The following is a 12967-nucleotide window of genomic DNA, read 5'->3' as shown; positions in this document are numbered from 1 at the left end:
CAATGATGTGCATATTTCCGTGTTGCTGTAGTTGTGTTGGTCTCAGGATATTAGATGTGGGTGAGGTAATATCTTCTGTTGGACCAATAAAATACATTCCCTCACCCACCTTGTCTCTCCAGTAAAGTGTATGACTTCTGCGCACTGCAACACATCTAAAATTTATCAGTGTTAGATCATTATATGGTCTTATTTTCAATATAAATAGGATAAAATATAATTCTTAAAATGCCGTATGGCTTGCAATGCTTATGGAGTAAATTTTATGAAAAATTGCCTTGGGGAAAAATCAATTTGGTAAATTCTGAGACACAATAAGGCAAATTTGGATTTTTCTCAATTTTATTTACATTGATACCCTATCTTTAGTTGCACACAAAAAGGACCAAAGCTGTGTTTGGCAGCAGTGTAGCATTTCTCTGCCTGTTGTGGTGAAAAAAATTGATAAACCTATTTGAAGATCAGCTTTTAATAACCTACTAGGCATCTCTACTGCATTTGTAGTCTTCCATTAATCATAGAATCATAGAATATCAGGGTTGGAAGGGACCTCAGGAGGTCATCTAGTCCAACCCCCTGCTCAAAGCAGGACCAACCCCAACTAATGATTGAGGCAAATCCTGCTTGCCTTAATCTTACACGTAGTCCCAATATGACTTCAGTGGGACTTCTTGTAGGAGAAAAACAACCACCATTTGGCTGTAAGTAGTGTGTGGGGAGAGGGAGCACACCTAGAATACTAAGGTGGTTTCAACTGTGGTTTTATTGAACTGACAGTTTTACTTAAATTCTAATGTTACACATGTGGATGCCAGATATGTTATATAGTAGCAGAAGATACAGTTCCTTATAGGCAAATAAAAATTAATATGTATTTAATTTCAAGGGTCCAGTGGAAAGTGATCTCTTCTGTTTTACAAGACAGAAGAGATAATCTCGTTGTCATGGCAACTGGTAAGTACACATCTTATGTTAAAAGGAACATATGTAAGCTTCTTTTATGATTGCTTTGTAGGGAACATGGTCTAAAAATTGTCTTGCATGGATTGATTGAGTGTTAGGAAGTACACTAATGGGGAAAGTGAGACGTGAAATGAGACTTTGGGGAGGAATTAGAGTTTCAGGTATTTAATACTTCTGTTGTTAGAGGTATGTTTTCTCTTTAAGGATATGGGAAGAGCTTGTGCTTCCAGTTTCCACCCATTTACACGGGCGGTACAGGAATAGTCATCTCTCCTCTTATTTCTTTGATGGAGGACCAAGTGCTGCAGCTTGAGTAAGTAATATAACCGTAGCAGGCAGGTGCCATGTCCCTACAGAAACCTACGGATGCTGCATCTGCCATTTGTTGGTGCGAACGGCTCCATCTTTGACACTCACTCTTAGGCCCATCTTCTCTGACCCCCCTGCATACCACAGGCCAGAAAACCTCACCCAGTGATTCCAGCATCCAGCCCAATAACTTCTAGTTGAGCTAGAGCAGATCTTTAAGAAGGAGACATCCAATCGTGATTTAAAGTCGTCAAGTGATGGAGGATCCAACACATCCTTCTTGCCTTCGCGCTCACCATTTCACCCTTGGGAACAAAGAGCAGTGTGGCTGCACCCACCTCTGTTCCCTCCTGCCCCCGGTGGCAGTCAGAACTCACCAGTGTCTTCCCCGCTAGTAAATAATTAGAGAATGTCTTGTAAATAATACATCGTTAACGTTAAAGATTAGGTTATAGTTAGTTAGTTTAAACGTAGTTCTGCTCATTTGGCAGCTTCTGGTCCCCTTTTTTTTTTTTGTCCAGTGAGTCTTTTTCCTCAGATGTTCCCACCTTCCTGCCCTTATGGCAGATTCTAAGCCCTTGAGATTCGAACTCTGCCCTTCTGGTCATGGGCTGATTCCCTGGACTGATGGCCACCGCAGACGCCATTTGTGCTTGAGGGGATCTCATGGGCCCTCTTGCGGTTCAGTCTTCAGCTCCTGTTTTACTTGGACCAGAAGGTCAAGGAAATCTCTCTTAAAATGCCACCTCCTAGAACAGTGCACGAGGGATACCTCAGACCCTGAGCCAGAAGTTGTTGGAAGCTGACGCTGGACAAATTCAGGCTACAGTTAAAGCACAGTTTTTTAACCAGGAGGGTAATTTACCACTGGGACAACTTACATAGGATGTGGTGGCTTCTCCATCGCTTGAAGTCTTTAAATCAAGATGCAGTGTCTTTCTAAAAGTTTTATAGGCCAGGTTTAAGAATCACTGGGTGACATTTTCTGGCCCATGCTATAAGGGAGGTCAGACTCAATGATCACAATAGTCCATTCTGCCTTTAAGTTCTATTTAATATTAATGTTGAATTTTCTGGATTTATATTGCTTGCTTTTTTATATAACTACAATACATGTGCCATTATTTTCCCTAAATTACTGAGATGTACTCTCAAGGAGAATTACGCTGGCTCAGTCTCTTCCACCCTGTGCAAACCAGACACGGAAAAATCCTTTCCCAAAGAAGGAATTTTTGTATTAAGAACTTTCTTTATATTTGCTGTTTTCTGCTGCAAACTATGGTATTATGTAGATGAGTGGCTATGATGTAGGTGAGTGGCTGGACAAACTAATCTTGCTGCCCACAAGCACCTGGGGACAGATACTGGCCAGATTATGTTTGTGTATCTAACCTGTTATCTAGACATTTATACTGCTCCCATCAATGTAATCTGAGTGCCTGTTTATTCACCACCTGCCCACTGGCTCATTAATTTTGGACGCTGAAGAGATTTGATCTCTGCAGCCTCAGACACCCACTAATTCAGCTGTCAGTTTGGATGAGGTCCATGTTCCGGTGCTGGAACAAATGGATAATTTAAAAAGCAATAAATCACCAGGCCCAGGTGGTGTCCGTCCAAGAGTTCTGAAAGAGCTCGAGTATGAAGGGACTGAGCCGGTAGCAAAAATACTGAATTGCTCATTAAAAACAGCTACTTTACTGGATGGGAGCAAATTTTGTACCTATATATTTTTAAAGGATCTAGAGGTGATCCAAGGAATTATAGACCAATAAGCCTTACATCTGCATCTGGTATATTGGCTGATACAATAATTAATAGAATAGTAAAACACCTGGAAGATCATGGCATGATAGGGTCTAACCAGCATGGTTTCTGCAAAGGAAAATTAAGTCTCATTAATCTGTTAGAATTCTCTGAATAGGTCTGTAAAGTAGAGGTAAATGAGAGCTGGTTGACATGTATTTAGACTTTCAAATGGCCTTTGATAAGGTCCCTCACAAGAGGCTAGTCATGGGGTGGGAGGCAAAACACTGTCATAGATCCTAAACTGGCTAAGAGGCAAGAAACAAATTCACATGAATGAACCCTGTCTTGCTTGTGCTTTCTTCATACAGAATGTCGGGCATTGCAGCTTGCTTGCTTGGATCAGCTCAGTCAAGAAATGTGATAGGGGACGTCAGAGCGTAAGTTTCATTACTTTTTAATCTCTCGACTCTCAGGTCCTGTATACAGATACCTAAATTGCTGGAAAGAATTTAAAAGAATTTCGCTAAATTAGCTAAAGTTGTGCTCAGGTTAATGAGCCGTGAAATAAGTGTGATTTTTTTCTTCGAGTGTTGATTTGTGGTGTGGGGCTTTTGGCCAGCAGAGTCTATTGGGCCCTTTGCCGCCAATGGGAGGGCATGTGGGAATGTGACCACGACTCTTACTGCCTGTGGCAGGGAGTCGGAAGGCAATTGTATTTCCCCTGCTCCCTGCGCTGTTTTTTTCTGTCAGACTTCGCCTCTAGCTCGTGCTGGTTAGGATAGATCATTACTCAGTTAGCGTTTGATAGTTTTCTCTGCTTTATTGGCAGACTTTAGTTTCCTTTATTGCTGGCTGTCCCTGTGGCTCTGATCACATTTTTCCAACTCATGGCTGAGGCAAAGGCTTTAAACCTGACCCCTCGTGTGATGAATTAGTGACTATTGGGGATGGACTCACAAGGTGAAGGCCCTGTCCTCAAGAGAAGCTCGGGTTGCCTATCCGTCTCTGCCAGGGCTTGATATACTAGAGCAGCTGCCGGAAGCGCCATCTTGTGGAGTGTTCTGATGGGTAGTGCCGGATTCTGAGCATCGGCAGCAGCTCTGCCCTAGATGTGGGTTGTTGGTCTGAGCCTGTGCTGAGACACAATCCCTTAGTGCCTGGTGAGCAGGGAATTCTACCCTGTGGTCCTGAGTCTCTGGTACCAAAAGCAGGGAAGCTCATGGGAGTTGCTTACAGTTCCCAAGACTGACCACTTCAGCTCTGCTGAAGCCAGCTCCCTTGCTGTCACGGTAGGCCTGAGTGCTGTTCAAAGGGAGGATAGTGGTACTGGTCCTCCCCCTTGGAACCAGGGTGGGAGAAAAAGAGGAGCTGTCAGCCCTGCGGCTCCCATGACACAGGAAGTCTGAGTCTGACCGCGCTGTGTCCGCCCGTGCTGCTGCGTCAGCCTGGCTGCCCCAGTGCCCATCCGGGAGCTGTCCACCCCAAGGGTGGCACTGACTTTCTCAAGGTAAAGACATTTCAGGGTTTCGGGGCGAAAGAAGCATTGCTCATCTTCAGCTGGGTGTGATGTGACCCCACAACCCTGAAATCCTCTCCAGACATGCATCAGCCATGGGTCTGTGCTTGGCATGGTGAGCCCTCCCTGTCTCAACTTCACCAGGAGCCATGCCATGACCAGGTCACCACACAGAAGGCCTGGTCTCCCGTTCTGATAAGATCCATGAACCTATGGGCTCCCAATGAGCAGGAGAACCTGGGAGAACAAGAACAATGAATCTGGCCTTCAGGGCGTCTCTCCTCGAGCTGAAGGACCTTGCTCTCCAAGTCCTGGCAGACAACGCCACAGCCGCTCTGGCAAGTGTGACTCCCTGTGGCAGGGAAGGGGTTGCTCAGCCCTGGCACCCCCGGGATGGCACACACATAGTCCAGTCAGCATATAGGAACTGTGTGAGGATACAGCGTGCTCAGTGAGGTCATAGAATCATAGAATATCAGGGTTGGAAGGGACCTCAGGAGGTCATCTAGTCCAACCCCCTGCTCAAAGCAGGACCAATCCCCAACTAAATCATCCCAGCCAGGGCTTTGTCAAGCCTGACCTTAAAAACCTCTAAGGAAGAAGATTCCACCACCTCCCTAGGGAACCCATTCCAGTGCTTCACCACCCTCCTAGTGAAATAGTGTTTCCTAATATCCAACCTAAACCTCCCCCATTGCAACTTGAGACCATTACTCCTTGTTCTGTCATCTGCCACCACTGAGAACAGCCTAGCTCCATCCTCTTTGGAACCCCCCTTCAGGTAGTTGAAAGCAGCTATCAAATCCCCCCTCATTCTTCTCTTCTGTAGACTCAATAATCCCAGTTCCCTCAGCCTCTCCTCATAAGTCATGTGCTCCAGGCCCTAATCATTTTTGTTGCCCTCCGCTGGACTCTTTCCAATTTTTCCACATCCTTCTTGTAGTGTGGGGCCCAAAACTGGACACAGTTCTCCAGATGAGACCTCATCAATGCCGAATAGAGGGGAATGATCATGTCCCTCGATCTGCTGGCAATGCTCCTATTTATACAGCCCAAAATGCCATTAGCCTTCTTGGCAACAAGGGCACACTGTTAACTCATATCCAGCTTCTCGTCCACTATAGCCCCTAGGTCCTTTTCTGCAGAATGGCTGCCTAGCCACTCGGTCCTTAGTCTGTAGCAGTGCATGGGATTCTGCACTTGTCCTTGTTGAACCTCTGTATCCTATCCCTACCCTCCAGCGTATCTACCACTCCTCCCAGTTTAGTGTCATCTGCAAACTTGCTGAGGGGTGCAGTTCATGCCATCCTCCAGATCATTAATGAAGATATTGAACAAAACTGGCCCCAGCACTGACCCATGGGGCACTCTGCTTGATACCGGCTGCTAACTAGACATGGAGCCATTGATCACTACCCGTTGAGCCTGATGATCTGGCCAGCTTTCTATCCACCTTATAGTCCATTCATCCAGCCCATACTTCTTTAACTTGCTGGCAAGAATACTGTGGGAGACCATATCAAAATCTTTGCTAAGGTCAAGGAATAACACATCCACTGCTTTCCCCTCATCTACAGAGCCAGTTATCTCATCATAGAAGGCAATTAGGTTAGTCAGGCATGACTTGCCCTTGGTGAATCCATGCTGACTGTTCCTGATCACTTTCCTCTCCTCTAAGTGCTTCAAAATTGATTCCTTGAGGACCTGCTCCATGATTTTTCCAGGGACTGAGGTGAAGCTGACTGGCCTGTAGTTCCCCGGATCCTCCTCCTTCCCTTTTTTAAAGATGGGCACTACATTAGCCTTTTTCCAGTCATCCGGGACCTTCCCCGATCGCCATGAGTTTTCAAAGATAATGGCCAATGTCTCTGCAATCACATCCGCCAACTCCTTTAGCACCCTCGGATGCAGTGCATCCGGCCCCATGGACTTGTGCTCGTCCAGCTTTTCTAAATAGTCCTGAACCATTTCTTTCTCCACAGAGGGCTGGTCACCTCTTCCCCATACTGTGCTGCCCAGTGCAGCAGTCTGGGAGCTGACCTTGTTCGTGAAGACAGAGGCAAAAAAAGCATTGAGTACATTACCTTTTTCCACATCCTCTGTCACTAGTTTGCCTCCCCCATTAGTAAGGGGCCCACACTTTCCCTGATCACCTTCTTGTTGCTAACATACCTGTAGAAACCCTTCTTGTTACTCTTAACATCCCTTGCTAGCTGCAACTCTAAGTGTGATTTGGCCTTCCTGATTTCACTCCTGCATGCCTGAGCAATATTTTTATACTCCTCCCTGGTCATTTGTCCAATCTTCTACTTCTTGTAAGCTTCTTTTTTGTGTTTTAGATAGCAAGGATTTCACTGTTAAGCCAAGCTGGTCGCCTGCCATATTTACTATTCTTTCTACAAATCGGGATGGTTTGTTCCTGCAACCTCAATAAGGATTCTTTAAAATACAGCTAGCTCTCCTGGACTCCTTTCCCCCTCATGTTGTTATTCTCCCAAGGGATCCTGCCCATCAGTTCTCTGAGGGAGTCAAAGTCTGCTTTTCTGAAGTCCAGGGTCCGTATTCTGCTGCTCTCCTTTCTTCCTTGTGTCAGGATCCTGAACTCGACCATCTCATGGTCACTGCCTCCCAGGTTCCCATCCACTTTTGCTTCCCCTACTAATTCTTCCCTGTTTGTGAGCAGCAGGTCAAGAAGAGCTCTGCCCCTAGTTGGTTCCTCCAGCACTTGCATCAGGAAATTGTCCCCTACACTTTCCAAAAACTTCCTGGATTGTCTGTGCACTGCTCTATTGTTCTCCCAGCAGATATCGGGGTGATTGAAGTCCCCCATGAGAACCAGGGCCTGTGAGCTAGTAACTTCTGTTAGTTGCCTGAAGAAAGCCTTGTCCACCTCCTCCCCCTGGTCTGGTGGTCTATAGCAGACTCCCACCACGACATCACCCTTGTTGCTCTCACTTCTAAACTTAATCCAGAGACTCTCAGGTTTTTCTGCAGTTTCATACTGGAGCTCTGAGCAGTCATACTGCTCTCTTACATACAATGCCACTCCCCCACCTTTTCTGCCCTGTCTCTCCTTCCTGAACAGTTTATATCTATCCATGACAGTACTCCACTCATGTGAGTTATTCCACCAAGTCTCTGTTATTCCAATCACATCATAATTCCTTGACTGTGCCAGGACTGCCAGTTCTCCCTGCTTGTTTCCCAGGCTTCTTGCATTTGTGTATAGGCACTTAAGATAACTTGCTGATCGTCCTGCTTTCTCAGTGTGAGGCAGGAGTCCTCCCGTCAAAGTTCAGACCCTTTGGAGAGTAATGCTGCCAGTTTCTCCCCTCTGCTGAGTGGCAGAGATTTCTTCTGAGATTTTCAGAAGCTCATAACTTGACCAAACTTGGGGAGACTTTCATGGGGATGGCAGAAGGCATATCTGACACTGGAGTGACATCATCATCTCCCGCACCAAATTTCCAGTCCCTGCTCCAAAGCATGAAGACGCTTGAAGTTCAATTAAAATAGTTGTATTTTTTTTTTTAACATGGGCAATTTTTTTTCTAATCTCCTTCTCAGAAGTGGTTGAACTGTTTTAACTAAACCATTCCAGAAAATTCAGCCTGTGGCAGACAACTGGCCTGGGAAAATTTCAGTCTGAATGGTTAAAGCTTGGGAAAGTTATAAGCAACTAAAAACAGGGCCTAAAGTTGGAGAGTGTTAGGCAAATTTAAGTTTATGCATTGCTTTCTGCACAGCCTATGACTGACTTTTCCTTTGTCTTTCAATCTATTTCCCTTTCAGTGTTACTGTTCTGTTTTATTTAATATTTGAGCTTATCTTCTTTTCCCCTTTGGAGTCTTTAAATCAAGTTTGGATATCTCTTTCTATCTCTTTAACTCAGCCACAGGTTATTGGGCTGAATGCGGGAATCTCTGAGTGAGATTCTCTGGCCTGGGCTATGCAGGAGATCAGACTAGATGGTCATAATAGCCCCTTTTGGTCTTAAAATCTAAGAAATTCCTTTCCTCTTTCTCTTCCCGCCTTCCCTCTTTTGTTTCCATTCTCTCTACCCTCTCTCTGCATCATTCGTTTCCTCTCATGTTCCCCGTTCACAACCTCTCTGTATTGTCCCCACCTTCATCTTATCTGATGCACTCTTTCATTTCAGTTGGATGAATTGTTTGGGATCTCTTTCATCTGCTGCATATGACAATGTATTTTCCCAATTTTGTAGGGGCCACTATAGAGTTGTGTATATAACTCCAGAGTTCTGCTCGGGGAACTTACCGCTACTTCAAGAACTTGACCAAACCATTGGTATGTTGTGGTAGGTTAATTTTGGGAGTTGTGGGGAATTTACTCCTGGGGGAATTCTGCGCCACAGCACAGTCTGCACAGAATTGCTGTTCCTTGTAGAATTTTAGTTTTTCATGCAGAATTTGTGATTTCTATCAAAATGTTTCCTCTTGATGAAAATCACAAATTTGAGCCCCGCACATAGCAAGGCTCCCACTGTCAGCCCTGCGCATGGCAGGGCTCCCGTTGACAGCCCAAGCCTCACCAGGTGTGGGGTTGACAGCAGGAGCCCTAGCCGCCCGGGGCTGACAGCCCTAGCCACACTTGCCCTGCACGGGGCTGACAGCCGGAGCAGCATTTGGCAGAATTTTAAAATATTGTGAGTAGAATTTTTTGGTGCAGAATCCCTCTAGGAGTAGGAATTGGATTACGTTGCTTTTATTCAAAGGTCCTACCAGTGATGTGTTTTTAATATTTTTTTCTCTGTATTTGTTTAATATATCCTGTTTTGAGAATTTTTCAGCACTGTTTCTCAACACTAACAGCAAGTTCAGAGGCCATTATATCAATCCCCACTGACTGGTGTCAGCAGACTCTGTTACAATAACATTAAGATAATCACTATATAGAGATACAGATATAGAGAGGGAGCATAATGTTCATTCTTCATGAAATACCAGCTACTAAGAACAGGGATAATAGAAGGATCAGTGTAGGCTCTTCAGAACATGCACTCAACATTCTCAGAAGTATGCATGCAGTACAAGTATTGTGGCTAATAAACTATTTTTCTTACTAAACACAGTAATGCAGCTAATGCCCCAAGTGACCATCAGGACAACTCAAAATAATTCAAACTTCAAATAATTTTTGTGATTTCCCCAATTTAGTGCCCAGTGCTGGGAGATGCAATGAGCTTCTTGAAAGCCATTGGAGTCAATAGGATTTGAGTCTGCTTGGCACCTCCAGGACATTTATTTCAGAGTCCTTTATATAACAGGCTGATAAAAGCACTGTTTGCAGAGACAGAGTGATGGTTCAAACCGTAATATGTGATGTATGTGTTAGTATGAAGAGTTGCTTTAGAAGTTCCTCTCCCATCAGATTTACCTATACTCACATGACCTCTTAAGAGGATTGGAGAAATCCTGGGACTCTCAGGCCTTATTTCACTACCAAGGAAACAAAATTGATAGTAGCTATAAACACCTCGATGAATATTAGCAAACTGGCCTGAAGTCTTTATTGGCACCAAAAGAGAGAGGAAGCATGCCTTGTTGTGTAGAAGCGGGGAGCTGATGTGACACACATCTTATGAGCAGTGGGCTTGAAGGCCAGGGACATGATGAAGGGAAAAGTGGAGCAGAGGGGGAAGGTCTGCGAAATCTCTCGTGGCTTCGTATGAAAAGAGGTCAATGTGAAAATGGATTTCCACTGGTTGTTACGCTAGAAGCCATTTTAGAAACCCACACAAACTAATTGTACCTTTCTCTGCAATTATCAGGGCTCCCATCTGCATAGTATCCGAGGGCTGATCAGACTTCACTGTAAAGTTTAACTTCAGTAAATGAGGTTTTTATTTTCTAGAACATTTGGTATTCTTTCCTAAATCAGTGTAATATTATATAACTTTTGTGTTCATTTTTTGTGTGTGTTTTTTTTCCCCCAACCCCAGGTATCACGCTGATAGCGGTCGATGAGGCTCATTGTATTTCAGAGTGGGGGCATGACTTCAGAAATTCATTTAGGACTTTGGGTTCGTTAAAGAAAGTGCTCCCTTCGGTGAGGCTCCAGGGTATAGCTCATTTGTAAATAAGATAAAAAAGGATGTTGTAAATTGTTTTAAAAGTAAAATTTTCTAGTAGGGTTATGATTTTTTTCCTGACATTGCTCTTCTTTAGACATGCTTGAAGCACTGAAAAATTTGAATAAAACCAGAATGCACACCAGATATATTGTGTGCCCTGAAATACGCCTCTGCCATGTAAATTAGGGTGGCTACTTCTCAAGCCTTCATAGCGATGAAATATGCTTTCAGATATACGTACCTACATGTTCTATTTCAGTTCAAAGGCGATGGAAGTGTGTGTGTGCATCTGATGGAAGAATTTGATTTATAATGTATTCTCATTTATATTAATGCAGTGAATGGCTGTCAATATTCAGACCCTTAGTGATGTTTTTGTAACCTTTTTGGAAAAGGACACATTTTAGTCATGGGGAAAATATTGGTCTGTATGTAGGTACTGATACATGGGCTCCCACCATTCAAGCAGGATTAGTTTTTTTTCACTCGGGTGCTAGACTTAAAACATCTTATTCATTATGGCACCATACTTTCAAATTTGTGTATCCTGGAGTTCTGGTGCTTTTGAAAATTAGGCCATTTATTTAGGTGATAAAACACAGACTAAGCGCCAAAATTTTTCAAAAATAGGAGCCTCAATTTAGGTGCCTAAATATGGATTCAGGAGCCTACGGGTGGGATTTTGAAAAGCACCCCACTGACTTAGAAGCACAGATCTCATTGACTTCTGGTCACATAGGCATCTTTGAAAATCCTAACCGTAGGTGACTGAAATATGGACTTAGGGGCCTAACTTTTGGCACCTATTTCTGAAGATCTTGTCCTAAGGTACCTAACTTTAGGCACCCATATTTGAAAATTTGTGTAATCCTGTTGAAGAAACTGTAATGTAAAGGTAATTGTCCAAATCCAGTTTGAAAAAATATATGTTTAAATATAGTTTCTGTTTCCCCCATGTAGACAGGTGAATGTCCATTTGCTTTTATGAAAGGATCGCTAAAATATATTTCTTTGTGACAATAAAAAGCTCTGGGAAGTATAATATTGTCTCTATTCTTCAGAAGCATACAATTTTCCAGGGACTGTAAGCAGATCAGGATATCTAGTCTCATCCCATTTTTTCCTTAACTTTGAATCACAATAATAAAATAAAAAAAAAGCAAGAATGACGTGTCTTAGTTTTTGTTTTTTTCCTTCCATCATTCCTCTCTGCTTTTCATTTCAGGTTCCTATTGTTGCTTTAACTGCAACAGCGAGCCCTTCCGTTAGAGAAGACATAGTGCACTGTCTAACCCTAAAGAATCCTCAGGTCACATGTACTAGTTTTGACCGACCTAACCTATACTTAGAAGTTGGACGAAAAACTGGACGTATCTTTCAGGATTTAAAACAGTTCCTTATTAAAAAGGAAAGGTGAGACTTTACTAGCTTGTTTGTTCTGTCACCTGCTGCTGTTGTATCTCCGATATTATCAAAGGTGTGCCAGACTGGGGGTCAAAACCAAGAATAACGAAGTGGACTTGGACTGGACTGGGACCAGGAGACTAGGTTCTCTTCCTGGCTCTGCTGCTGAACTGCTGTGTGATCTTGGGCAAATCATTTCACGTCTCTGCCTTTCTTCCTCCCACCATTTGTGTCGTCTGTTTAATAAGTTCTACAGGGCGTGGATAGTCTCTTGCTGTGTTTGTACAGTGCCCAGCGTTCAGGGGCACTAATCTTGGCATTAGTGCAATGCAAATGCTAATATTTAGCTGTATAGTGGATTACCTTCTAAACCATATTATGTGAAAAATAAGACTAGGATTATGCTCAAATTCAGAGTGACGATTTTGATTTCTAGCATGACGTTTTCATTTGCCTGTCTGGAAATGAAAAATTCCAAATGTGTTTCCTTACAGGTAGGCTGGCACAGACAGTCTCTTCTTTTTTTTTAATTGACTTACAGATACACAAACACCAAAATGAAAGCATGATATGTATGTAGGGTGGGCGGGAGAAGGTTGGGTTTCGATGGCCGTCTCTGTAGTTGCTGATGGGTCACTACTGTTGTGTTGTGATTCCATTCATATGGGCAACATATAGCTATTTCTGTCTGCTATTTCAGTTTGTTTATTGTATTTTTATTTTCAGGGGAGGGTCTGGTTTTGGTTAAAAACAAAATGTGAGAGCTGTTGATCTGAGAAGATGTGGGGTGAAGGGTGGCAGGCTGAGTGGATTGGAATGAGAATGTGTGCGGTGGGGGGAAAGAGAAGGGTGCCAGGCTGGGCGGGTTGGAGCGAGGGGCTGTGTGTATAGCTGGGGGTTGCGGGCAGGCGGGAGGGTGCCAGGCTGGGCGG

At 43.8% G+C, this 12967-nt stretch overlaps 1 protein-coding gene across 5 annotated transcripts in view; it reads left to right on the top strand.

The window, feature by feature from the left end:
• WRN (WRN RecQ like helicase) overlaps positions 1-12967 on the top strand; it is a 91262-nt gene that overhangs the window by 32829 nt on the left and 45466 nt on the right. For all 5 annotated transcript variants that reach the window (XM_029911922.1, XM_029911923.1, XM_029911921.1 and 2 more), the window contains 6 exons: positions 887-954; positions 1168-1276; positions 3390-3458; positions 8763-8845; positions 10500-10606; positions 11857-12044. In XM_029911922.1, the coding sequence (XP_029767782.1) occupies positions 887-954; positions 1168-1276; positions 3390-3458; positions 8763-8845; positions 10500-10606; positions 11857-12044 (624 nt within the window). The remainder of the gene's footprint in view (positions 1-886; positions 955-1167; positions 1277-3389; positions 3459-8762; positions 8846-10499; positions 10607-11856; positions 12045-12967) is intronic.

The sequence above is a fragment of the Terrapene carolina genome, unplaced genomic scaffold (assembly GCF_002925995.2).
Source record: "Terrapene carolina triunguis isolate 2854851 unplaced genomic scaffold, T_m_triunguis-2.0 Scaffold136, whole genome shotgun sequence".
In the NCBI taxonomy this organism is placed as follows: Eukaryota; Metazoa; Chordata; order Testudines; family Emydidae; genus Terrapene; species Terrapene triunguis.
This window is presented reverse-complemented; position numbering and strand designations above follow the sequence as displayed.